Raw genomic sequence first — 27,940 nt, forward strand, 5'->3', positions numbered from 1 at the left:
TTACCTGCTTTTTTGTACTTCTGCAAACAGTGAACCAAACTTGCGGCCAAGTTTCCAGGAGCTGCTAGAAAGATTTAAAGATTTGCAGAGGCAGTATGCTGTCCAATCTCAAGTGCAACGCTCTGTACCTAGCAACACTAACCAGGGTAATGCAAGAGTGAGTGTTCAGGAATGAGGTTATCAAACTGAAAGATTTATTTGCCAGTCCGTGCATCAGCCATGGATCTAATGAGAAGCATTGTTCATTCCATCATCGCATGCAACTACAGTGAGCTACAGATCCTATGAGTGCTGCAGGACTGTCTTCATTAGTGAGCACAGCTCAGCTGTGTACATTCTAATCAAGCAGCATGCAGCTAGCTCTGTGACTGCCGAATTGCTGTGCTGACCTGTCACTTTTTGTGAAAAATTAATCAGCCAATTGTAAAATTGCCTTGGATCAACCATAACACGAGATGAGGCTTTTTAAAAAAAAATTATCTTCGCATAAGTTACGCCTTAGGCTAGTGAGTTTTGGTGGTTGGGCTGCTTGTAAAGAAGATCCATCAGAGCCCTACGTAAATATTGTATTATAGCATGGTACAAGCTTTACTGCAATTTTTAAATTTTCTTTTCTTTCCTCCATGAATTTGTCATGAGGAAGAATAGTAATGTGTGCATTGTTGGGGCTATCTAGAATAGGTTTAATTGATTGCAAGCAGCATTTTTAGGACTCGTTTGATTCGTGGGAAGAATTTTATTTCACCAGTGTATTTTTTGAAAAATTGATGTATGAATATATAATACTTGAGAAAGTAGTTTTTACATATTTGGATAATCATGAAAAAATGACATAGGAAACACTTTTTAGAGTGCATGTTTGGTTGAGTATTTGCTTTTCTAGAAAAATTATTTAAAATATTTGTCACGCCTTTAATAAAGTTGTGTAGAATATCTATAAAACATCATATGCATAATTTTTAATAGCTATTTAAATTTTTTTAAAAATATGCATTAAAAATATTTATTGGGTTGAATTTTTAGTAGTTATACAACTTTTTTATATTGTGGTACTTTTTAATAGTTATTATTATATTTTTATATTAAAATTACCATAATTTTATATTTTACTAATTTTTGATAGTTTAAAATTAATTATTAAAAATAGATATTAAGGAAATCAGGACAGCTTAAAGGTATTTTCGGTAAAAAAAATACCACAATATTCAATTTGTGGGAAAATGGTTTTTTCGTATTTTACATGGGTTTTTTAATAAAATGTAGGAAATTTTTTATTTCCTACATTTTTTAATAAAAAATGTATATTCTCCTTTCACAAAAAAAAGATATACTTTATTTTTTTATTTGAATATTTTCAAACTTCATTATTTAAAATAACTTAAATTGATATGTTTTAGTTATTTTAAAATAAAATTAATATGTTTAGCATTAAAAATTTGAAGCTATCCATAAGCAAAATGAACTATATTTAGTTTTATCTTTTTATCAATGAAAAAATATATATAGCTATAAATTTTATTTTAATTGTTAATTTGAAATTGCCTGGATCTACATTTTAAATTAATATATTTCAAATATTGTAAATAGTAAAGCTTTGAAAATTTTTAAACGAATAAAATGATGAATATGTTTTGTCAAATTTTGTCAAAAAGGGAAAATTTCAAAAAGTAAAATAAATCATTGTTTCTATTTATCACTAAATATTTTAATTTTTTAGTGCTAGTTCCATGAGGGTAAAAATACCATTTTATAAATTTAATAACACTTTAATGATGCTTTCTAATAGAGAGTGATAACAGGGACAAATATATAAAAAGAACTTGATCTAGGAATAAATGTATAAATTGCAATTTTGCAGAGATAAATACATAATTAGGCATGTTATAAGGTTGTACATGCAGAAATCTGAAAAAAAAAAGTCTCATGGAGCATACAGGCATATTTCTGAAATTAATTTCTTTGGAGGCACCTGTTTACCAACTTGCGAGCTACTCGAATAGGCATATCAGAGATAAATGACAAGAATTGAGACATCCAGTCAGAGGTCCAAGAATATCAGGAGAATAGGCTTAAGCCCCAATACATGGAATCTAGACTGAGCTTCAAGTAAAACAGATTCAGCTATAGAAACTAACAAACCCCAAAATTTGAAGTTTGACAGAAATCAACAAGTACAGAGAAACTAAACAAAATATATAGTCACTTCATATTTCCCGGTACAAGAGATTGATGTTTCGTGCAAAAAAAAATGGAGTAAATACTGGAGCAAGAAACTAGTTCTTTTCCCATATAAATTTAAAATATCAGGATTTATAGCCGATTGCCTGACCATATTGCGTGATTACAAAAATGGAACCAAAGGAATGTGTCATGCAAACTTCTAGTGCAGTAAAGAGCGAATGGCAGCAACAGCATCGCCTTTGTGCTCCCTCAGTGTTCTCTCTGCCACTTTCTTGTCCAACTGCATAGAATGGTGGGGTATTACTGGCAAGGTCATCAGCTAAGAAGTGAGAATGAGAAAGGAAAGGTTTTCACCTCAAGCTCATTGGCGATGATGTCTACATCGGTCAGATTGATCTTGACAGCAGCCAGTTCCTTCTCCCTGAAAGCAAGTTACATCAGTTTAGACTGAATTCATGGTATATTATGAAGAATTACCCAGTGCACCGTGAATAAGACTGGCCATACAGGCACATTTTGCAAATCTGGTAGGACAGTATAAATTGAATGATCTGTACCTTCAATTGTTCAGGTATCTCAAATTTATCTGGCGAGGAGATTCTTCCAGTTTAAATAGCAGTAGGCTGGGAACGAACATAAGTCTGGGCCTAAATTAATTGTTTTCAATTTATCTCGCCTACACTTGCTCCTAAATCAAAGAATTGAAATTCTATTATTCTAGTAACATTTCAGTCAAACACTGAGGCCAGCATACCCAATGTCAGTATGCTTCCTAGTAAAAGTAAGGTTATTTAGAGGGGAAATGCTATATTAAAAATCTGCAAAACAAGGAGCTTAGCTCAATATTGGAAGACCAGGTTGCCGGCAATCTAAAGGGCATCTTAATTGTCATTATTGGAAGTAGCGAAGAATAAATCCATAACCAACAAGCAGTCATCAGAACCAAGCAACCATGGGACCAGTACCATATCATAGTTACCATGTTTCAGCACTCAATTGGGAGGCATGTTGTTAGCCTGTTTACTGGTCTTCCTTCTTGTTAGTTAATAAGGGAAGATCAAGGAAAATGAAGTAATGGTGACATCACTAGCCAGATTCACATCATAGAAGGCAAAGACTTAAGGTAGAGAATTTTTTGCACGTTGCAGTCATTGAAAGCAAAGGCCTGAGGTAGAGATTTTTTTTTTTTTTTTTTTTTTTTTTTGCACATTGCAGCCATTGGCTGCATCAACTCCATCAAGACTCGTGTTGGATGTTGGACAGAGTTTGACTTATTAGAAGGTGAAGAGCTAGAGATTCTGGGGCTTCATGAAATAGTTTGAAAGCTAAGGATTTGGAGAATAATAAAAGCAAGATGCAAGGCAACGATGGTACCAATAATATTAATCTCAAAATGCTTGGTTCACTCATAGAAGAGAAACACCCATATCAACAAGAAGTCACCAAAACCTTGGTACAATATTACGATTAATCCACTCTTGAAAGACAAGGTTGCCAACAATCTAACTGACACTTCAATAATCATATTATATATTACCCAAAGAAATAAAATTAGTAATATTTGTTGAACATAGTGAGTACGAGAAGTCAGACATTTGTTTTTTTGCTACAACAAATGACATATTGTTTCTTGGTTTTTCTAGTCTTCTAAAAGACTAACAAATAAAGATGGACATGTCGGTGAGATCACTAGCCTATTTAGCATCATAGTAGGAGAGATGACCAGAAGAGAAGACAAGCAACATTTAGAAAAAACATACAATGATATCATTAATAAACTAGTGAATTAGTTCCAATGTGGAGATAATGAATGAAAAACATGCAACAACAAAAAATCCAGCAAGGACTAAAGTTCCCATCCGTACCATATAGATCTAAAACATGAATCATGCTTGCAGGTTTTCAGCATGGTACAAGGGTGCATAACTTTGTAGCATCTGTGCCAGTTAGTATCAATGTACATCAACTTGTACTCATATATTTGAAGTGATAAGCATCAATATGTACCAAAGATTATAACATTAGGCATACCGGCTGTGAGGACTTGTGTAAGCATATGTTTAGTCTCATATTGTTGTGCACTAGAGAGATCTTGGACTCTTATATACGGCCAAGAAACCCGAATAATAACTTCTGACTAAGCTTTACGGGTGAGCTTATGGATCGTTATAAATGCTAAACAGAGCAAAGCCAACCCATGGCCCATGTTGATAGGTCCCAATCAGAGTTAGGAAATGACAAATAGATAATTGGATAAAGCTCTCTTCGGGTGAGAGACAGATAAAGCTCTCTTCGGGTGAGAGACAAACCTCAAGTACTTTGATTAAAAATTGCCTGCCTCTACATTCCTACATAGGAAATATAAATAAGAAAAAATATAACAACCTTGCCTACAAACTCGATATCATACTTCGAAATTAAAGGACCCTACTAACAGTAACAATTAGAACCGAAACACTCTCTAACAGCTAGTAAGACTTATTCTTCACTGCACGCATCCGTTAGCTTCATGAAGGTCTCGGCACTTGACCAGGCCAGCTCCCAACAGCTCAACAGCCAGCCCACGTTTTCCATGCAAAGCTCTCCCCTCGCCACGTCATGCATGCAGCTCCTTTCCCATGCTTCTACTCACCCCACGTACTTAGGATTCTTGTTAGGCACCCTTATGGAGCGACGTAGCTTATCATTACCCCCTTCTTCGGGTGGAACCTTGTCCCCAAGGTCCACACCAGGAAATTGATTCACCAATTCCACAACATCTTCCCACGTAGCATCTTCAGTTGGCAGCCGCTTCCTTTTGACCAAACTCTCCTCGATGAACTTAGGCCCCCGTTTAACCCAATGTGTGTCGAGAATAAACTCCAAGACAACCGCTCCATCATCAGTGATAGGTGGCAATTCAGTGCTTGCCGTCGATCCTTCGCCAATCATTTTTTTAAGCAATGACACATGGAAGACTGGATGCACCCGTGTGCCTTCAGGAAGCTTTAACTTATAGGCAACATTCCCCACTCGTTTCTCAACCTGATAAGGCCCATAGAATCGGCTTGCCTGGTGAGCACGTTTGTAGGCTGAGTGTTGATGATAAGGTTGAAGTTTAAGGAAGACTAAATCTCCTCCTTCGAATGACACATCCCTTCTTTTTCGGTCTGCCACCTGCTTCATTCGATTTGTAGCCACACTCAAATTCTGTTTTAGTTGCCGCAGCAACTCATCTCGTGCCACAAGCTTCTGGTCGAGTTCATCAACTGGGGAGGAGCCACTCTGGGTACCATGGAATTGTTGGAGGTAACCTGCCGTAGAGAGCTTGAAAAGGAGTCATCCCCGTTGACGCATGATAAGCGGTGTTAAACCAAAATTCTGCCCATGGTAAAAAGGTGCTTTTGCGTGGTTGCTGGTGGACGAAGCAGTGCATATATTGCTCGACACATCGGTTTACTACCTCAGTCTGCCCATCCGTTTGTGGGGGGTAAGCCGAACTCATCTTCAATTGTGTTCCTGACAGCTTAAAGAACTCATGCCAGAATTTGCTGATGAAGATGGGGTCACGGTCGCTGTTAATGGTTTTTGGCATTCCGTGGAGCTTGACTATGCCGTCAACAAATTTCTCAACCACCATCTTCGCTGTAAATGGATGAGCTAGTGCCAAAAAATGAACATACTTACTGAGTCGATCCACTAACACTAGAATGGTGTCCTTGCCGTGGGATGAAGGGAGTCCCTCAATAAAATCCAATGAAATGTCGTCCCAAACTTAGCACGAAATGGGTAACAGTTGGAGGAGTCCTGCTGGAGACAGAGTTTTTGTCTTGGTTCGCTGGCAAATTTCGCAAGTCGCCACATAGTCTCGAACGGTCTTTATGCATGGAAGGCTAATAGAACTGTTGAGATAGGCGCTTGAAAGTTCTTAGTCCACCCGAATGGCCTCCAATCTTGGTGTCATGGAACTCCTGCAACAACTGGTTGATGAGAGAAGTGTTGGGAAGTACCACCACTCTGTTTTTGTAAAATACCAGTCCATCCCTCCATGTATAGGGGGTTCTTGGTTGTGTCTGCGCTAGGAGAGTCACATGGGCCATGTATGGGTGGTCTTTGGCGGCCTCTTTAATATCCTCCCATAAAATAACCTGCGGCACAAACAATTGGTTAAGGATTGGACTGCCAGGTACTCTAGACAGTGCATCAACAGCAAAATTTTCGCGTCCCCGGCGGTACACAATCTCATAGTCATAACTGAGCAATTTGGCCACCCACTTTTGTTGTTCAGGTGTGACAATGCATTGCTCCAAGAGATACTTAAGGCTGCGTTGATCCGTCTGAATGAAAAACTTCTTCCCAAGCAAATATGGCCGCCAAGTGCGAATTGCTTCAAGTATGGCCAGCATCTCCTTTGCGTACGTAGACCACGATTTTTTTAAGACTCCCAAAGCCTTACTCATGAACGCAATCGGTTTGCCTTGTTGGGTAAGGATAGCGCCTATTCCTTCACCTGAGGCATCCGTTTCTATAGTGAAAGAATCATTGAAATTGGGCATGGCTGGAGTAGGCGTGGTGGTCATGGCCTGTTTGAGCTTAAGAAAGGCAGCTTCGGCTTCCTCACTCCATTTGAACTAGCTTTTCTTTAAGAGATTGGTGAGTGGACGAGCTATCACTCCATAATGCTGCACAATTTTTCTATAATATCCTGTAAGTCCCAAAAACCCACGCAATTCGAAAATGTTAGTAGGACAGGGCCATTTGATCATAGCCTCAATTTTGCCTTGATCCACCTTTACTCCTTGATGTGTCACGATATGCCCAAGATAAACCAATTCGTGTTGCCCAAAAGCACACTTGCTAGCCTTAATAAAAAATTGGTGCTGCCTAAGAATTTCAAAAGCCTGCTTCACATGTTCAAGATGCATGTCCCAATTGGGGCTATAAACTAGAATATCATCAAAGAAAACTAATATGAATTTTCGGAGATAAGGGCAAAAAATTGAATTAATAATAGCTTGGAAAGTAGATGGGGCATTGCACAAGCCAAAGGGCATGACTAAATATTCATAGTGACCATTGTAGGTACAAAAGGCTGTTTTTGAAATGCCAGGGGATGTACCCGAACCTGGCGGTAACCAACCCTCAAGTCTAGTTTGGTAAAATATGAGGCACCATGGAGTTCATCTAGCATGTCATCAATTGTTGGGATGGAAAAGCGATCTTTAATAGTGACCGCGTTAAGGGCCCTATAGTCAGTATAGAACCGCCAAGTTCTATCCTTTTCCTTGACTAAAAACACAAGGAAAGAAAAAAGACCGGTACTAGATTTTATAAGCCCCAATTTAAGCATGTCTTGAACTTGTTTTTCAATTTTAGCTCTTTGAAAATAGGCATACTTGTAGGGCCTAACATTGATAGGCTCGGTACCTTCCTTGAGAGGTATGTGATGGTCAACTTCGCGGACTGGAGGTAACTTGGTTGGCTCACTAAAAATATCTGCGTAGGCTTCAAAGACTTGTAGCATATTTGGGTGCATATTGGATGAAGGTACCTCTTCTACCGCTTGTAAGCAGACAGCAAACATCGAACTCCCTTGTTTGCATTCTTTTGTAATTACCTTCAGTGATGCTGCTTGAATAGGTTGTCCATCTGTACCTTGTAACTTCCTTGCTTGATTTTCCACTGGAACTCCATGGTCATTTGCTTCCAATTACAAACTATTGACCCCAGCATTACCAACCATTGTACACCCAGAGATCTAGCCCGCTAAGGGGCAGGGAATAGAGCGTGAGTGTAAACGGTATACCTTGGAGGTTGATTCGTACTCTCTCAAATCTTCCTTGGCACTTCAGTCGGTTCCCATTTGCTACCCGCACCGTGAATAGTTCTGTTGGAACAACGTGTAAGCGGAGCAAATTGGCAACCCTTTCGCTGATGAAATTATGTGTTGATCCACTATCAATCAACACAATAAATTCATGGGGACCGACTCTAGCCTTGACTCGCATGGTGCGTGAGGTAGACCATCCGGTTAGTGCATGTAGCGAAATCTCAGGCTCGGGTTGTGCTTCGGTTTCAGCCTCTCCTTGTAGCTCCTCCGTGATGTCTTCACAAATGATCTCGCCTGTGCTGCTGTTGGCTTCTAACAGCAACAGTTGTGGCCCTTGACATTTGTGTCCCACCATAAACTTCTCGTTACAATTAAAATAGAGCCCTTGAGCTCTCCTCTTCTGCATCTCCTCCCAAGTCAGCTCTCCTCTTCTGCATCTCCTCCCAAGTCAGCCTCTTCACTGGGTAAGCTGGGTTTGTCTGAGTCGCAGAAGGAGAGGCCAGCTGCATCCTTGGAGCTGGTAGCGGTCGCGTGAATCGTCGTTGACGTGCGAGTTGCTCATCCTTCATCCTCGCCAAACTAATGGCCTCCTTCAGGGTCTTGGGCTTGAACATGCGAATGCCCTCAGATATCTCAGGCTTCAGACCTCCCATGAACGTTCCCACGAGAGCTTTTTGGGTCCAACCTTGCACATGGTTACCCAGTCTCTCAAACTCCTTCTGGTAGTCGTGCAAAGTCCCGCTTTGTTTAACTCTCGATAAAGCCTCGTCAAATTTCTCGCAGTTTGTGGGTCCAAAACGAGCCCATAGCTCCTCGGTGAACACCTCCCAAGTCATAGCTCGGGCCTCCTCTCTGTACGCCTTGCTCAACCACTGCCACCATTGGTTGGCTTCTCCTTCGAAGTGAAATGAAGCAAGTGAGACCTTCAAGTCATTGGCGGTTCTTTGAAACTCAATGAATTGTGCCGCTCGATTGAACCACTCCGTGGGGTCATCTCCAGCATAGCGTGGGAACTTTATCTTGGTTGCTCGAGGAGTGAAGCTTGGCCGACCACATCCTGGCTCCTCATAATGCGTACGAGAATAGTTTCCCCGTTTAGGAGCATGAGAAGATGAGGACCCTTTGGTTGAGAGGACTGCATCAGATAGCGCCTCAAGAGAGTCCTCCAGGTGTTGCAGCCGATCTCCTACTCCGACCTCCATGCATTGCATATCATCTTGCATTCCACCCAACCCTTGCTCTAACATCTCGATTCTTTCTTTGTTGGTTGTCATTGGAAACCTGGCTCTGATACCACTGATAGGTCCCAATCAGAGTTAGGAAATGACAAATGGATAATTGGATAATGCTTTCTTCGGGTGAGAGACAAACCTCAAGTACTTTGATAAAAAATTGCCTGCCTCTACATTCCTACGTAGGAAATATACATAAGAAAAAATATAACAACCTTGCCTACAAACTCGATATCATACTTAGAAAATAAAGGACCCTACTAACAATAACAACTAGAACCAAAACACTCTCTAACAGCTAGTAAGACTTATTCTTCACTGCACGTATTCGTTAGCTTTGTGAAGGTCTCGGCACTTGACCAGGCCAGCTCCCAACAGCTCAACAGCCAGCCCACGTTTTCCATGCAAAGCTCTCCCCTCGCCACGTCATGCATGCAGCTCCTTTCCCATGCTTCTACTCACCCCACGTACTTAGGATTCTTCTTAGGCACCCTTATGGAGCGACGTAGCTTATCACATGTCGATTAGGAGATATGGCAACACAGACCAATTTGGGGCTGACAATGGACCAATCGTGGTATATTTGTGACTCGATCTAATTGGATTTATTGCTCTTCTAACTTGTAGATTTAAACAATGAGAAACAATGTATGAATATACATAAAACTGGCACAAACATCAACATCTATCATAGTAATATGTTTCTCTTGGCAATATCATTTATGCTATGTATGGGTAGAGTTGCTGATTTTCCAAATATATATATGACAGAAGTTAGAGAGATACTCATTGATACCATTGACCCAAAACTTTTTATTTTTGGCTTCTTGGAAGATGTACAAACTAAAATGATAAAGTTATTGCAGCCATCACAACTAAAGCATGGGGCAGGCCCATGAAGAAAAAGAAGACTATCAATAAAGCTTGCATAATAAAAAAAAAGAACTTGTAAAACTATAGAAGTTAAAAAGGTGGATTCCAGATATCATAACGTTAAGATGAAGTAACAAAGAATGAATGCATCAGTAATAAATGCACTAATAAAAATGTAAAAGCTGTACGGTGGAATAACATATGTTACGAGGATCCAACAATCCCAAAAGAAAGCTTGCATTAGGAAAATTAAGGGAAAGAGAGACCCGGGACAAAGTAGCTGTAATTTGTGAGAATTTCACATAGATGACTTTAACATAAAGTGTAGATGTGAACCACAAAGAAGTAAGGCATACGATCCATGTCAACAGAGTTTTTCTGTGCTATCTGAGGATACTAAACAGGTAAGGATTTGACAGATATCAACTAACCGCATTCTCATTGCATTCCAATCAGCTTCTTTCGATGAAGCAAGAGCTGCCATGGCCTGCATGATATCAAAAACGTGACAAGTTGAAGAAAGGACTTATTAATGCAAGTGAATAACAATCTAATCTTGCTCAAATATTTATAAAGAAAAACAGAATCCTCACACCAGCTTAAAAATCAATCTTTAATAAATAGCGGGGAGGGGGGGGGGGGGGGGGGGGGGGTGTATGGGGGCGCAATTATCCTAGGAAGTGACAAAATCCCAGGTGATTCTGTGTCTCCAAGATCGTTGTTCATCTACACAGGAGGCAATGATCTTTAGGTACAAACGCATGGATAACAACCTAACCGAGAATACGATCAAAGAATTCATTTTCTGCAAAAGGATATCAGAAATACTATAATCTAGCTAGAGAATAGAACCCCCCCCCCCCCCCCCCCCCCCCCCAACCCCACAAAATAAAAATAATAAAAATTGCCCTTTGGACAACTGTGATAGAAAAAAGAAACATTTTTTCTTGAAATAAAACCTAGATAACACAAAGAAAATCTTTCCCTAAGAAAATCCACATCAAAAACCCATCGCTAACATGAGAACTCATCCCTAGCAACCAAACTTCACAACCAAGCAAGAGGCGTTATAAAAAAAAAGGATCTTTATGCCCGATTCAGAATTTAAAGCCGTAAAAAATCCTTCTTTGAAGATTTCTAATCTTTAAAATTGTACAGAGATAACAAGATATAAAAAAGAGAGAAAAAAGGAAAAGGATTTGTGTCTCCTAACACTCTGGACGCGGCTGGAATCGAGCTGGCGGTCTTCGACGCGGTCGGTGAGCTTGTCGAGGGCTTTGCTCTGCTGCTGTAAGTCCTTCGAGTCAACGGACGCCGCGGCCGCGGCCGCCGCCGCCGCCGCCCCACCATCGTCTCCGCCCTCCATTCCCCCTTCGCTTCTGAGATCGCTTCTTCCCTTAGCCGGAGAAGGGCAAAAGGCCAACGGATCGGGTCGGATTCGGGATTAGATAGACCCGGACTCAAACCTAAACACCTCTAAATAGACCTAGCCAAGAACTAGCCCCGAACAGTAATATACATGACAGAATATATAGAGTGAGAGATTGCTGCAATCGGGTATACTCGGACCGATCAGATCTAAATTAGATGATAAAATTTTAAATTGATGATCAAAATAGTTGAATATGATTGGTGTTAATAAGAGATCAGAAAAACATAAAATTTTGCGAGCTTGAGCAATAAAAATATAGGATGGGCATCGGCAAAGTTGTGTCTAGAAAAATTATAAAAATGATCCAACCCAACCCAAAAATTTATATATATATATATAATGTGAATTAATATATATAAATAGTAAATACTATAATGAATTAGTTATATATTATAATGAAATAGTAAATAAACTAAATATTCTCACATATGTATACATATACAAACAGATGTTGGACCAGTGGATCGACCTAGGATTGGCTTCAAGATTGGGCCAGGCTAGATCTAGGCATAGGCATCAAGACTAATTTTTATTGTAGAACCTATCCCAGCTCAGTATTTGACTAGCTCTAGATATGACCTACTACCTTTAAACCATTTACACATATTTGGAGTTCCCTACATCAAGTGGTCGGAAAAAAAAAAAAAAAAAACACGACTATTTTGTATTATCTAAACTATCCAATTTTCTTGGCCTATTAATACATGGGCTAGGAATCTCCAAAGCACATGATCTTTTGCATGCAAGCAATATACAATATGGAACCCTCGTCATCCAATTCAGAGTTGACTAAATCTGAGTTGGAGATCCAATCGAGTGTAGCGAAGTCTTTCTCTTCCTCTCTCTCTCTCTCTATCTTCCTACGTACATACATATATATAGATTGATGCGAAAAAAAAAGAAGCATAGATGGATGTAATTACGCCATAAATATGTAATCTACATTGCTGTTTTCAGCCAATGTGCTATGTTTGTTTGCCTCTCCATGATATGTTTTTATTATTGAAAGAAGAATGTAGACGGAGTACAAGGATGAAGATTTTTGGCATACGGCTTCCAAGTTGCTAACATTTCAAAATAGATGAAACTTTGAACGTCTTTGGTTCTAGAATAAAATGGGAATAACTGTTTTTATTCCATTTATTTCGCATTAGCCCAGCAAATTCTAGGGTTATTTATTTCTTACAAGATGGAGTGATTTACTTCAAATAAAGTAGATTAGGAATAAATTATCCTGTTATTTTTAGTAACATGCAGTCTTAGCAACCACACAAGGAATATTCAAAGTAACTTGCTACATATCAGTGTAAATAAAGATCCGGACCTAGACATGATATACACCCATATTAGACTAGTAATGAGGCAGCAAGTAAAACCTAAGAGCTTGTTTGGATGCCCTTCTCTACTATCCAAAAATCTTCTACCTTCAATAAAGAATCTAAATGATGGAGTTAAGAGAATAAAGAAAATTCAAGGATGCCAAGAAGGTCTGGAGCGGATTATTTTGGTCTTTAGGGATACTGAATCATCTTTCTATGAAAAACACTTTGAAGAACTGTTTGTGTGTGTGTGTGTGTAATGGGAGCTTTGAAGCATTACTTCGTTTCTATTCGTTTCCACTATCTTAATTCTTAGAGTAGGAAACTTAATTTGTAGGTGCAAGGATCCCTCTTAAACTTTTTAGTCATGCGATTGATTTCTTCATTACGCCCTATACTTCCAAAAACTTATCGCTTGGACAAAGACAAATGGGCTTTACAAGTATTATAAAAAGCAAATGGATTATGTTGATGATCCAATCAATCAACACATGCACATCACACAAGAAATGACTATCTAATAGGCTACATGCAATGCTAGTTGAGAAAAAACTCAAAAACACTCACTAGACTGCACAATTGAGCCACGAACAGGGACTTGTGCTCAAGATCACACTTCACACCACTCTAGCAAGCAGTGGTTTTGGATTCTGTTTTCTGATAATGCATCCCAAAAATATGGAATGAGTAACTAAAAAGTATTGGTGGTTCTCCCTCCGTCTTTCAACTTTCAAAGAAAAAAAAGTACCACCGAGTAGGGGTGCAAAGGGGTCCCGATCCGATTTCTTATTCGGGTCCTAATTTTGGACCTAGATCTGACTCGATAGAAGATTGGGTCGAGTTCACCGCTACAATTTTTGATCCAACAGGTCATTCAGGTTGGGTCCACATATAACCCGGACCCAACCAAAAAAATTCGGATCCGGGTCGGATTAATCCATCGAGGACTTTAGAACTTATGTTTGTATCCCCGCGGGTCCAAATAATTTTACAAATTCAGATCGAAGCGGATCGGATCGGGTCCGAATTCAGCAAACCCGGATCCGATCCGAAAAATTAAACGGGTCCAATTTTAGGACCCGATCCAGCCCCACGGGTCCTCCAAAATGGGTCGGGTTGGGTCACGGATCAACCTGACCCATTTACAGCCTTACTACCGACCCACCATAAGTTGATTAAACCCATTCCGATCCTTAACATTATTTACATATTTTGGGGGGTTCATACAAAAGGAGAATTTAACCCCAACGATGCACGCTTGGCGGAATGAACCCTAAACCACAAGCATTTCCATGCAAGTATGAAATAATACACATATAACTAACATTGGCAATGATATAAGAACATCGTCTGGTAAATTCAGTATTAACATGATCCTTTAACTACTTTTTGATAATTATTATTTAAGAAGAATAGGATAGTGTGAATAGTTTTGTTAATAAAAACTTGAGAAATGGAATAGGATTCCATTTAATAGAAATAATGGTGGGGAATTGTGGATGATTTCTCATTTCCTTTTACACTTGATCAAATTTGTTGTGACCACCTGCAGTTTATACAGATCGTTCTGTACGCAGACTAGAAAGGAAGTAATGGAGTGAAGATCCTTCTTCCAGTTATCCTGTGAGATCAGGAAGCATAGCAGAACGGGACAAGATGGATGCGACCAGGAACCATAGCAAAAGAGAAATAATAATGCATTAAAGTTTTCTCTTTTTTTTTTTCATTTTTCATCTTCTGTAATGTTTTGCAAAATGTGTAATAGATATCTTTTTATTTGGAATGAATGCATATACTTGCCATGAATTGTTTGTGGTCCTGAACTTTTACAACATAATTGGCCATTGTCTACTTTTACAAATTTTACACTTGATGCCATGGATTTGGACTCCTTTAGTAATCCCAAGACCCTTTTCCCATGCATTTTCTTTTGCTAGCACTGAAGTTTCAACTGAGAGTTGGCTTCTACTTGTCAGGAATAGCCATTTGTTTGGCCAGTAGAAACATGGAAATTGTTCTAATGATGTTTTCATTTAAAAGTAAATCTAGGGTAAAGTACATAAATTGCATTTTATGTGTTGTTCTACTCATCCAGCGATTAAAAATGTGTAGAGCAAAAATGTCAAAACCATGTATTGAGGATGATTGTGAAAATGGCACATGAAAATGTACGGTTTCGGTGAGAGGGGCAACTTCATGGAATTTTAATGTAACATTCTCATATGGTTACTCATTTTATTATGTTTATAAGAAATGCTATGGCGGTATTGTAAACAATGTCATTTCATGTTTTTGATATATAAAAGTAGTGAAACAGTAACAGAGGTGTGGATTATTATTTTATATTAAAATTCTAAACTATTCAAGAACTACAGTAGCAAAAAGATTTTGCATTTTCTGTTTTTTGTTTACAAAGCTAGTGCCAAGCAATAAGAAGTTCCATACGGGTTCTCCGCATTAGTATGGTAAGCTAGTGAGCACGTATTAGATTTGTGAAATGATGTTAAATTAAAAAGTAGATTTACAGCTATAAATACCCACAGAAGCACAAATGATAGCCAGGGAGCATCATGTTTTAATAAGACTTCCCTTCAAATGCGCAGGCACGGATTTTTACCTCACATAGAAATCATCTGTTCAGGCAAAACAAAAGGCATGCTGTAGCACTTCACAGGCCCAACCAATGTTAAGGCTTCTTGAAGTGCCTCCAAGAAATGCTCTGGATAATCTTCAATTTTCGCATGGCCATGTTGGGTTGGCATTTTGTGCAAGACTCTTCCAACAATCTGCAGCAAATTGGTAAAGCAGGACTTTTAAGTATAATTTTAGAAAAGGCAGCTCTGTGCATCTGATTAGTATTTCAAATAAAAAATTCAACAGATCTTGAAATTATATGTACAACATTAGATGGTCGAATAACAAGCAAACACATATAACTGTAACAGCACATGGATATATAAGCAAAATAAACCCATAATATTTCGCCCATGAAAAGTTTAAAAATCAGCTATTATAGCTCATTTTTTTTACCACACGTCTCCATGTCAGTTGCAGTTCGTAAAGCTCCTTTGAATGTTGAACATTTAAATGAGCACTTGGACTTCAAGTCACCCCCCTTATATATGCTGGCATGATATCATCTTACCTCCTTCCCCAGTCACAAATCATATCTAAAACCATTTTAATCTTTTTAAAAATCACAGATCAATAAAAAAAAGTCTTAAGATAATCCTGCCACCACACATGATATTTGCTGAGACTGTTGACCAAGAAACTCCGGTTCTTTGGAAAGATAAGGATAATAATAGAGCTCAAAAGATCAAAATGAGCCAAAGGAGACCATGCTCGGATTTTGAGTTTTGCTTGATCATTGGCTTATGACCAAATTTTCTTCCCACGTCTTTGGCCCCTAAGGTCATCCTTAATTAGATGGATAATATATTTTAAAAGTTCAAAACTGAACACCCAATTTTATTCCTTACTGCTTAGCCACTGTATGTCTGTCTGTTTTGGATAATATATGTTCACTCCTCGTGAGAGAAATCTGGCTGCTAGCAGAACTGCAGAAGTTGAGTTGATTGCTTAGTCATTGATAATTAATATAAAAAGCAGTAAGGCACTGATCTTCCACTATCAAATTGAGGAGATAACTTATTGTTACTCATCATGTGTTTTGGCAGGTGTGCCTAAGAAGTACGTTATATCTAAAGAAGAGATTACTTCACTTTCCTGAGACACAACCTCACAGTTGTTGGGAAAAGTCAGCTTTGAGTGTTTAATTTCCAACAACAAATTAACATAAATCTTCCTCAAAAAGTGGAGAGGCTTTTGGCACTCAAATTGTTGTATCTTATTAATGCAATTCTGTCAATCTAAACATTAGTTTACCAGATCAACTTATCAAGAAAGAAAGGTAGCTATAAGAAAAGGAAGCAATGCAACAGCCAAAAACAATACTGCAGGAAAATAGATATATAATGAACGGCAATAGGTTTATCTTCAATATCAATTAGCAAAACAAATGGTTTAATTATGAAGAATTTGCTTAAAAAAATTGCTTTCAGTAGAAGAAAATGAAACCTTCCGCGCATAGCCGCCATAAGCTATTCCACCAATCAAAGCTTGTTCGGAACCTGTTGATTGAGCTGCACCACTTATATCTGAAGAGTGCCCTGCAAAAATTAAAAAAAGCAAAAGAATTAGTTCATCATTCCACAATCAAGACAGCAAGTGTATGATCTGCTTGCTGCTATTGCTTACATCTAAAAGTTAGAATTAGAATAAATAACTTAATCAGATTTTGAATATTTGCTCTCTTTTAGTTTGCCAAAGCAAAATACCCTCCTCTGTGGTCCATTAGTTTTATCATTCAATGGGTAAAAGCTGGGTCTGTTCCACAGCCTTGGGATTGCAAATGATATCATTGACTAGAACATCAACAAAAAAGCTTAAAGCATGCAGCAATAAGAAACTTGCATCCTAACATTTATCACTGCTCAAAATTCCAACATTAACAATTGGTAACAAATGCAGTTCGTTTCTCAAACACCTGATAGCAGTTTATCAGAAATTTCATGAGAATCATATAACGTATGTCAGCTTCTAGAAGAACCAAAGTGATTACCAGAGATGGCAGTTGTCTGGAAAAGACCCATTTTTTTTAAATGATTTATTGTATGAGAATTAGTGCCACCAGCAAGTTGGTAAAAACCTACAGAGTCAAATTCAAAATTAATAATCTTAGGAGAAAAGGTGTAATCAGATATCTCTTAATTCAACACATGTTATGCCATATATCTACCATGAGGCTTGTCCAATGTGGAAGCCAAATGAACTGCAAAGGCAATTGCTTCTCTTGTTGCACCTCCACCAATGTCTCCACTCATGGGCCGCCCATCCAACTATGACAACAAAGCATATGTTTACAATGGTGTGTATTAATTAAAATAAGGAGAACCAAAATGCATACAAGAAAATAAGCAAACTTAAGCGCCCCTAGGGAATTGATAAGCAGAAAGGCTCAACATCAACTGATGAATTGAGAACTGAAAAGACGCATGAATATCTATAACTACATCAGTACAAATTGATATGTTGATGACCATTGTTGGATCAAATAGAATGATAACAGCCAGAGCACAATGGACATGACGGGAATGGAAGTAAAATGGCAATTAGATGTCTTACTTTAGGTGTTTCAAATGTGTGAAATATGTTTGGCACACATGTTTACATGACATATTTTCATGTCTGTACATAATTATTAAGCATATAAAAATAGCTAAATGACATCTATCTTGCAAATATTTTTAAAAAAACTACCTTTCTTTTAATCTCCAATCGTTTTACTTCATTTCTTCTGTTTCTAGGCTTCCTTTTCTTTTCTCTCTTCGCCTCTCATACCACCTTGTACCACTGCATGTTGGTAAGTTGGGTCCATGATTTGCTTCATCTAGATCCGATCCCATCTTAACAGTTATTTTTATGATCCAATGCAGAAAATGGGTTCACTTGGACCAGTTTAGATCCAAATCCAACCACATATTTTAGGGGTTTCATTCGGGCTGGGTTCAGGGTTGGGGTATATTCTGGGGTAAAAAGCTTCAAGATACCAACAGAAATTAGTTAGGTATGGTTATTTAGGTACTAAAATGATAATATATTTGCCCTATAAGTATTAGGAAATTTCACTTGACCCTTTTGCTTTCTAGTTAGCTCAAAATCAGTCATTGATGTAAATTGATTAAATATATGTCTATCTATACAGTTATTTACCTATATGGGTTCGGTTGGGTATTGTTGGATCGAGGTGGATCAAGGAGTTACCTACCCATTCTAGTCCACATATTATTCCACATTGGATTGTGTTGGTGTCAGGTCCAAAAAAAAAAAAGTCCAATTGCAACCCTATATATAAGTGGAGTCCAGATTTAGAACCAACCTGACCCATTATGGTTGGGTTGGATCAGTTCTTTCTGGGTCTGGGTTTGGGTTAGATATCAAGGAGACGAATTAGTTTGCATCCTTACTACCATGGGGAAGAGCAGTTCTCCTCAACTAGACAAAGAGTTTTTCCAAGAAAATGCCTTTATTTTTCCAAACAGGAAAGAAAATGAGGGATATGGCAGTAATTCTATTCATTCTTTTCTAATTAAAATTGCCTAAAGCAAACTAGAAGTACAATCTTACTCTAAAGTTTGAGGCAAAGATTATGAGCCATGATAAGAACTTCTAAAGCCATTTGTGTTTTTTTCTTAATAGACAGCAAAGAAATCTTCAATTTCAACATCTCTTAACTTCTCCAGTCCTAAACCTTTGATATATCTGATTAGAATCTTCTGCATTGGAGGTAAGTATTAACAGTATTGAAGATATTTCCAAATGTGTTATCAATAATACTGATAAATATTATCGAATTCAATTTTGCTATCAAAGATCTGACCTGCCATAAATTGTAGCACTGAAGATGAGACTCCATTATTGAGTATATCATTTTCATCACAGCAACAGTTGATTCACCTGCATCAGGCAAGCTAACCTGCAAAATGAAAGTTTAAAATATTATACCGGGTATGTTCATAATAAATACAGAAAAAGTCAAGTGATTTTCTTTCCCATTTGAATAAATTTCACTATCTGTTCTTTAACATCGAGTTCAGGCTCAGCCCTAAAAGAAGATTCAAATGGAACAATCTAATCATCCAGATAAATTGTGAATCCATATTCACTTAATAACTTGAACTAGAACTTATGAGAGTATTGTTCAAGCATCACAACTGAAAATTAAGAGATAAAACCCAAATTACATATAAAATGCCATATAAAGAAGACAAGGAAATGGAAGAAGTATGATGTTTTCAGAAAAAAAGAAAAGAAATTTGCCCTGCTTCTTGCTTATGCAGGGGTTTCTACAAAAGGGCTTTCTTCATCACCCAATTGGACCTCTGCAGTATTTTCTTCCAGATTCCCTCATCCACAAGCCACTGAAAGCCTTTTGACAGTATACAAAGAGAAGAATGCATTGTTGATACGAAGGACAAACTGAGCATAAGCAAAATACAATGAATCAAAGAAATGAGAGATTACTATGGTACAACGCATCGTGGTTCGTGCTGTTTCCATACAATTTTAAGTGATGTGGAAGGGTAGCTAAAACAAGCAAGAGCAATGATGAAAGGAAAGTAGATCAAAGGAAAGGATAAATAAGGTAGTCAGCACCATTTGCACACTTTCTGCAGTACAAAGTTGAGACACCTGGCTGTCTAATTTTCGCACAATTGAACTTGAAATAAGCACCAAGAACTGTTGACCAATCTACAGCATTTGCACTTACAGGGCTTGAATGGCACGGCATCACATAAGGGAAGAAGCTAAGAAAAGTGTCCACAAAATAAGTTTTTTTATCCAATATGATTGCATAAACTCAAGCAAAAAATGGGCACGTATAGGTTTTACCACTTAGTTTCTACTCAAAAATGCTTGAAAATGAAAGTAATAACACCTCTACATGCTCTAGCAGCCACATTGCACTCATGGTATCATGTTTTACACCTAATCTATGAAGTTAGGATCCATTTACAACTTGTCAATTAAGACTTACTATTTACTTCCCGTTCTCTTTTTATCATGTGTAAGATCATACTACACGTTTAGGATTTGAAATAGGGACATAGGGTGTAAAGCTGAGGGGTCCTATCAAATGGATCATCTAATTTCCTCCTAAGTTTTGCATGAACAAGTTTACCACGACCCTTAAAACTTTTAAAAATTTACGGTTATAAATTCCAGAATTCTTTCACAGAATGTTCCTGTCCAATTAGCATTTTGTTAGAATCTTGGATCATATAAAGCATAAAAAGTCTTGATTGTAGTTTGAAATGAAGTTGTATTACTATGGATTGCAGTGCTGTAGTATCAATATGAATTAGATCTGTAGTATTGCTATGGCTTAAGGAATTATCAAGTAAAACATTTTTGTGATTGCATTGCTGCAAGGTGGGGACTCATGGCCGACCATGGTCGCAATTTTTATTTCAAAGAAACTGTATTTGCATCTTACCTTTTGGCAAATTGGAATACATTGCCAGAAACAAATTATTACTCATTAAACTAAGGCAGTAACTTACTGCTACTAACTTCACATGGTCAATTGAATCACCCAATCTATTCCAAAGCTCATTGAACAAATCAGTGCACCTATAAAAGTTTTAAATATCAAATTAGTTAAAACACATAATCAAAATGGTAATAAAACAAGATAAAAATAATCAAATTCCCTCTTAAGGCTTTTTTAAAAAATGAGAAAATAATGACTAAAATTTTACCTTCCGCTAGTGTGTATCTCTATAGCATCCACATCATTTCTCTTCAGAAGCTCAGTAGTAGTAGTAGGATCCCTAACATATGTCATAGCTCCTGGAATTATTTAAATAAATTTATACTTTTTATGAGGTATGAGAAAGAAATAGCAATATGTCAAAAGAAAAGATATAACAATAACAATAGCAATAACAATAATAATAGAGTACATAAATGGAACTTAGTCAAAATGTCAGAAGGAAAGCAACAATCTTTCTATCAAGACATCTAACAAATGCTTTGTATGTCCTATAGCATCAAGCATAAGCATCCAGGAAATATTGTCTCTGAAGGAAACAAAGGACTAAATAGGCTCTACCCACTTATTTTGTCATAGGGGCAAACTGAAAAGCATCGCCCACACCCATAGCAGCGTTCTGTTATCACTCCACCCTGCACAAGGCGTAAGTCAGCTAAAAAGCAATAGCAGAAGGAGAATGATAAAAATTGCAACGAAGACACAAAATATCAACACCTGAAATTTACCCGATGCATAAGCATTGCCTGCAAGTTCATTTCCAATTGTCACCCTCTTCAATGATATTGCATTAGCTGGGCAAACCACTTCACATGGTCTTTCACAATCAGGTGGGCAATCCCCAGGGTCAAATTCTGGACGAGCGAAAACTTGAGGCTTAGAATATGTAATTTATTTTTTCAATATCTCATGGTTATAATTAAGCATAGATTATTATATAGCATATTTGAGAAAATTGGGGTAAAATATGCACAAAGGAAAGAAGAACAAGAAAGAAAGTTGATGTTAGAGAAATAAAAATAGATGAAACATAGGAAAGGAGAGAGCAAGAAACTAATGGGATGATAGTGAACAACTGACAATGGAAAATATGGACTCAAGACAACCTTAGCAACCATTTCTGTTCACAATCTCTATATCATCCAACTCAAAAACTGACTCCTTATAAGCCAAACAATTAACAAGATAAACTATGTGTTATTAGTGCATTTCTGATATTGTTAAAAGACTCCATAAAACTCGAACAGTCAACTAAGATCAATAGATTATCTAAGAGTAAACTCAGGTCTAAGGTGAAGATTCAAGAGGTTGATCTAGGCAAATCCATGCTTTGATCAAGTGAAAGCATCAAGGTGGAATGCTCAATGCTTAAGAAATTCAACACAATATGAAATAGGGGCTAGTCCTCTGCCCTGATTTTCGATATTACTGAAAGGGAGAAAAAGAAAAAGAAAGAAAATTTTATGATATTATCTGATAATTCATGGATGTAAACATCCTTCCACAATTAACGTAAAAAGATCACTAAATCAAACAAATAATTCCTCAAACAAGGTTTCCCCACCCAGGACTCAATAATTCCACCTAATAGCAACTAAACACTGACCTAAAATTATTGGACCTCCTTTGTAAACCATATATGCTCGAACATCACTCGTTTTAGGAGAATCAGAATTAATAAGCTAGATAAGACATAAAAAAGTGTGTCTACAACGAATTTTGTCTCCTCAAATGCAATTGATTTATTTTACTTAAAGTTTGAGTGTTAGTGCAATAGTAAACACGAGTGTTAGACAGAACCAGGAGAGAAGATGTTGAAGACGAAAAGATGATATAGACCATGGAGGGCATAATGGATCCCTCTAGTGGAGGTAAAGAATGATTATTTATTTATATTCTCAGAGGAGTATCATTTAGCACAGGAGGAGAAAAAAATTCATAAAATGTTTGGACAAAATTATCTCTTCCTACAATCAGATAGCATCTGCTCATTAGATTCTATTTTTTTCAGAAATTCAATAACCCATGGAGGCATCAGAATTTGCCATAAAAAATTGCAGCTTCACTCCCTAAATATCAAACAATATCTAAATATGTCACTGGAACATAATATTGAAATAAAGATAGCTAAAAGGGGGAGGGGGTTTCGGGATGAAATCCAGGACAGATAAAAGGAAAACTAGGATTAAGCATCAAAAGACTTCGCAATTCACCAGCTTTGCGGAAATGAAGGTCTTCTTTGTCATCATTGACACTAATCATCACCCACGGCCTCTGTACTGCAGCAATCGACATTGCAGCATCAATCCCCTGGTTCACTGCATTCACCACAGATGCATCGGCGGCACAATCGATACAATCCACTGCAAAATCCCCACCGCCAATCAAACCACCTCCTTTCTTCAAATATGACCAAACCAAATCCATAAACAAATCAAAATACAAAGTTTTGCTAGGGTTTTGTGAGATTACCTCCAGCAAGAGTGAAGACGAGGGATAAATTCCTTACATCGACTGCATCCTATGGATGGAAAGGGGTAAGAAGAAGCCAAGAAAGGAGAATCTTCAATAGGGTTTCTAGGGTTTTTTTAGGGGGAGAAAGATTGGATCTTTGAAGTGGGTTTACCTCGAAGCTGGCGCCGCAGATGAGCTTGACCCAATTGCCGCGGCGGAGGGATTCGATCGGAGGTGGGAGGGCGGAGGCCGGGCGGCTCCCGGCGGTGGACTCCACGAGGGTTTTGATGGTCCGGAGGGACCGGCGGTGATCGGGCGGGAGGAGAGAAGGGGAGGGAAGAGAAGCGGCAAAGGCGAAGAAGGGAGGAGGCATCGAGGAAGCAAATGGATTGGGTAGTTCCCAATGCGGATTTGGGATGTCAGAATTTTGCTGGCAGCGGCCGTTTATTCAGTTAAATTGGTTGATATGGATCAAGATCCATGTTTAGTCCATGGATGGCCGTTCATAGAAAGATTCATCATTAGTAAATGGCTTGGGAAGTTCTTCTTCATTATTATTTTTTTTTTGTTGCGGAAGCATCGTGCTCCCTGTGGATGCAAATGAGCTGAGCAGCTGTCTCAGTTATCTGAGTTGGACTCGAGTAGCCCGAACAATTTTTTAAGTTAAGCTCGAACAGCAAAATACTCAACTCAAAGGCTGGCAAGTCTAATCAAATATATATATATATATATTAATAATATTATTATTTTATTTATAATATATATTATTAATTAATATTTTAAAATATAATATTATGTTTTTTTTTTACTATAGTTGTAAATTATGACCGAGATTCGAATCTAAGCTCGAACTCGAGTTCAAGTATATCTCGGCTGATATTCGAGTCTTATCGAGTCGATCTTGAGTATTTTTTTCTTTTGTCATCGAATTGAGCTCGAGTTCAGATATGAAGGCTCGATCGATTTTGAACCTCATTTCGAACCCGAGTATTTAGAATCGAGTCGAGCTGGATTGCCCCTAGTGCTTCCCTCTAAATTTAGAGTCGAGTATTTCGAACCTCATTCCTGTTTGTCTTAATTTGGAGTTTGAGAGAAGATGTTAATTCATTCATCATACGTATTTCAAACTCTCCTTGCATGAGTTAAGTAAAGTCTTCATATAACTCTTCATTAGTAGAACCAAAAATGATGTCATCAATGTAAACTTTGAGCAAGTAAGATATCACAAATTCTTCTTTTTGATGCAAAGATTTATCACTATTACTTTCTATCAAAAAGGTTGCTTAAGCTTTTGTATCATGCTGTTGATGCTTGTTCCAAATTATATATTGCTTTAACATATTTGTAATGAGTGTTTTCAAATATGGTGGTTATTTAACATAGATCTCCTTTTTAATGAAATAACCACATAGGAGTGCATTCTACACATTCATTTGACAGAATATAAAGCTCATAAAGCAAGCAGATGATAATAGTGATCTTTACTTCTAATCATGCAAGAATTTCATCAAGATCTATTTCATCTTTTCTTGATTTAGTCTTTTAGTAGTTATCAATTTTTTCTTTATTGAGTGCATTTCTGAAAAACTCAATTTGGTTCTAATTATTAACAAGTTTTCAGATTGTTATATGTAAAAGATTAACCATATACATATATAATCTAATTTTAGTATCTTGATAATAAATCATTAGTCTCATAGAGAATAAAATGACTTGATATTTTTGCAACTAAAAACTTTTCATTGAATATTCTATATGCATTGCTTGATGAATGATATCCAAGGATAGAAATATCTTTATCAGATTTGGCATTATTTTCATAAGAGCATATCAAGCATAATGTGTATGACTGAAAAATATGAAAGATATGCAATGGTTCATTTTCAATTTTTCAGAAGATCAAAAGGAGTTTTCATCAAAAATTGATCTAATAGAAATCATATGTATGACAAGCAGTGATGATAGCTTTTAAAAATCATTTAAGTAGATGACTATCATACACAATTGTCTTTTTCATTTCTTCAAGAATTCTATTAACCCTATTTTACTTAAGGTGTCCTTTGTGCTGAAATAATTAATTTCTGTATAAACTTTATCAGGATTTTGGTTTTCAACACTGTGTCATGATACTCTTCACAGTTTGGAAACCTTTTTCATTTGAAACACTTTTACAGGATTTAGCAAATACAGAAAATACTTCAGTTTTATTTGCCAAGAACAAATCCAATGTAAGCTTTTGAAAACTCAGTGATGGAAACAACATCTTTAGATTTAGAAATTGATTCTTGTTTGTTTCCTTAGTTAACATGCATAGCAAACTTTGACCTTTCAGAAGATACTCTAAGTAAGCCAATGCCAAAGTCTTTTGAAATTAAATCCATACTCGCATGAGTTGATATTATATGCCAAAGGTGGTTTCTTTAATCTTGGTATTTATAGTGCAATATTTAAAGACATACCACGTACACATTTTCATATCTATGATCAATAAACAATAATGCCATGGATAAAAGCTCTCAATCAAGCATATAGAGAATTCATAGAGTTATTCTTAATAAATTGATTAATCATCTAGCAACTTATCCAACAATAAGTAAAGTATAATATAGAAAGATGGAGAAATTTGAAGTTATTTCTTCTATTTTAATTATTTTTCTTGATTACATTTAAGTTTCATTCTTTAATATATGTCTAGAGCACCCAATGTCCAATTTAACATCTTTTGTTGGAGCCTTGAGTGCTAGACACACCTGCAGAAAATATTTAGATTTTCAACTTAGGAACCCAAGCTCTTTTGGGTCCTTGCAGGTTAGCTATTATTGTTCCTTTTGGAACCCATATTTTCTTAATAGCTATTTTGTCCATAGGCTTGCAGATTTTAGGACTACAGGAAGTGTATTTCTGCATCTTCTTATTAAATTTAACAAACATGGATTTAACATGAGTGGTAGATAATCCTTCAGTTTTCTGTTTTTGCCTTTTAGGTTTATCAGATTTGTAATGTACAGATTTAGGAACAGAAGAGATTTTGCATAACATTTGTTCCTGTTTATCAGCATTATAAGAATCTATTTTAAAATGATTAGAAACTGTTTTAACAAACATATTCTTGAAAGATTTTTGGGTGTACCAAGGTTGACATCCCAATCCAATATTATCAAATTCAGCTCTTTGATTATTTATCATTAGATTCAACTTTTCAGAGCTCAAAGTAAATCTTTCAACAACAGGTTTTAATTTGTCAACTTCTTTAGTTAATCTTTTGTTATCTTCTGAAAGCAATTCATTATTTTTCTTAAGTTTATCATGGCTTTCAGTGAGAAGTTGGTTTTTCTGATTTAGTTCTTGATTTTCTTTAATTAAGATTTCAGTTTTACTAGTTAGTTTCAGTTTTTCATCTATTAGAATTTGATTTTCATTCTTCAAGTTCTTGTTCTTACAAACAAGTTTTTTATATTTTAAATACAAATCAGAAAAGGCATCGTGAAGTTCATCAAATGTAAAATTGCTTTCAGTTTCAGCATGTACCTCATGTGCCATGAAACATGAATTTGCAATATGATACTGCTCTTCTTCTACACATGATGTTTTAGATTTGTTAGTGCATTCATATTTGTCTTCAAGCATATTCCATATTCTTTAGCAGTCATGCAAGAAGATATGCAATTAAACTCATTCCTATCTAATGCACAATATAATAGGTTCATGGCTTTTGAATTTTGTTGAACCATTTTCTCATTATGACTAGTGTTTGTGTGTGTTCCATTGACTATAATGCTCCATAAATTATAATCAAGTGATTGTATAAAAATGCTCATGCGTGCTTTCCAATGTGTATAGTTTATGCCATTAAATAGTGGAGGTCTATCAATTAATTGTCCATCTCCTAGAAAACTATCTATTTGAGTTGTCATGATCTTTGGCTCTAGTCGGTTAAGACTACAAACAATATTTGAGCACCTGCTCTGATACCACTTGTTGCCCAGTAGATACAACCCAAGAGGGGGGGTGAATTGGGTCTTTTAAAACTTTTAACCTACTTCTAAAAGTTTTTGATTAATTATGCTAAGTTGTATAGATGCACAGTGAAAGTTAAACTTAGCAACAGTTTGATGTATAGAATGTGACTAGATTGAATATGCTTGCAACTAAAGGATGCGCGGATAAGAGTTAAGCAAGCAATTTATCTAAGTAAGTAAGTGTGTTAGTTAGACAATGACAAGAGGCATTACAAACACAACAAACATATAGTGGTTCGGTGCACCCCAGCACCTACATCCACTCCCCAAGACCTCTTGAGAATTTCACTATAATCCTACAGATTACAGCCGGTTGTTTTACAAGCTCACAACCCAACTTGTTGTTTTACGAGCGCACAACGAACTCGGTCGGTTTTCCCAGGCTCACCGACTAGAACCACCTCGATTGTTTTTCCGGGATCACAATCGAACCCTTACACGTTGGTTTTATCCTAGGCTCACCAACAAACCTAACACCGTTGGTTTTCCCTTTGGCTCACCAACA

The 27,940-nt window shown here is 37.0% G+C and overlaps 3 protein-coding genes across 5 annotated transcripts in view; 1 reads left to right on the plus strand and 2 right to left on the minus strand.

Annotated features, from left to right (window-relative positions):
• The window catches only part of LOC103721017 (uncharacterized), a 45,018-nt gene extending 44,371 nt beyond the window's left edge, over positions 1 to 647 (plus strand). For all 3 annotated transcript variants that reach the window (XM_008811041.6, XM_088717020.2, XM_026809989.4), the window contains one exon: positions 31 to 647. In XM_008811041.6, the coding sequence (XP_008809263.3) occupies positions 31 to 175 (145 nt within the window). In that variant the 3' untranslated portion in view covers positions 176 to 647. The remainder of the gene's footprint in view (positions 1 to 30) is intronic.
• A 1,525-nt stretch (positions 648 to 2,172) lies between these two features.
• LOC103721019 (uncharacterized) lies at positions 2,173 to 11,580 on the minus strand. The gene is made up of 4 exons (XM_008811042.6): positions 11,309 to 11,580; positions 10,527 to 10,582; positions 2,536 to 2,602; positions 2,173 to 2,461 (listed from the first exon to the last, which is right to left on the minus strand). Exons 1-4 carry the CDS (start codon positions 11,459 to 11,461, stop codon positions 2,381 to 2,383), a joined length of 357 nt encoding a protein of 118 aa, XP_008809264.1. The 5' UTR covers positions 11,462 to 11,580; the 3' UTR covers positions 2,173 to 2,380.
• LOC103721027 (uncharacterized) lies at positions 2,536 to 24,008 on the minus strand. The gene is made up of 14 exons (XM_039124251.3): positions 23,589 to 24,008; positions 23,435 to 23,483; positions 23,176 to 23,325; positions 21,680 to 21,816; positions 21,528 to 21,597; positions 21,171 to 21,261; positions 20,973 to 21,042; positions 19,289 to 19,384; positions 17,648 to 17,747; positions 17,471 to 17,557; positions 16,927 to 17,018; positions 15,464 to 15,632; positions 10,527 to 10,582; positions 2,536 to 2,602 (listed from the first exon to the last, which is right to left on the minus strand). Exons 1-12 carry the CDS (start codon positions 23,787 to 23,789, stop codon positions 15,465 to 15,467), a joined length of 1,311 nt encoding a protein of 436 aa, XP_038980179.2. The 5' UTR covers positions 23,790 to 24,008; the 3' UTR covers positions 2,536 to 2,602; positions 10,527 to 10,582; position 15,464.
• Between the last annotated feature and the right edge of the window lie 3,932 nt (positions 24,009 to 27,940).

The sequence above is a fragment of the Phoenix dactylifera genome, chromosome 2, assembly GCF_051530095.1.
Source record: "Phoenix dactylifera cultivar Ajwa chromosome 2, Ajwa_hap1_PhDact_Kaust_v1.1, whole genome shotgun sequence".
Taxonomy (NCBI): Eukaryota; Viridiplantae; Streptophyta; class Magnoliopsida; order Arecales; family Arecaceae; genus Phoenix; species Phoenix dactylifera.

Bases quoted from the DNA above. Each gene is read 5' to 3' on its own strand.
- LOC103721019 (XM_008811042.6), bottom strand. From the start codon at position 11,461: ATGGAGGGCGGAGACGATGGTGGGGCGGCGGCGGCGGCGGCCGCGGCC. The intron at 10,583-11,308 runs GTTAGGAGACAC...GATATCATGCAG, and splicing joins ATTCCAGCCGCGTCCAGAGT to GCCATGGCAGCTCTTGCTTC. The intron at 2,603-10,526 runs GTTAGTTGATAT...ACTTGCTTTCAG, and splicing joins TGGAATGCAATGAGAATGCG to GGAGAAGGAACTGGCTGCTG.
- LOC103721027 (XM_039124251.3), bottom strand. From the start codon at position 23,789: ATGCCTCCTCCCTTCTTCGCCTTTGCCGCTTCTCTTCCCTCCCCTTCT. The intron at 21,598-21,679 runs GTGTTGATATTT...CGCCTTGTGCAG, and splicing joins ATGCATCGGGTAAATTTCAG to GGTGGAGTGATAACAGAACG. The intron at 17,558-17,647 runs GTAGATATATGG...TTGACTCTGTAG, and splicing joins CACATTGGACAAGCCTCATG to GTTTTTACCAACTTGCTGGT.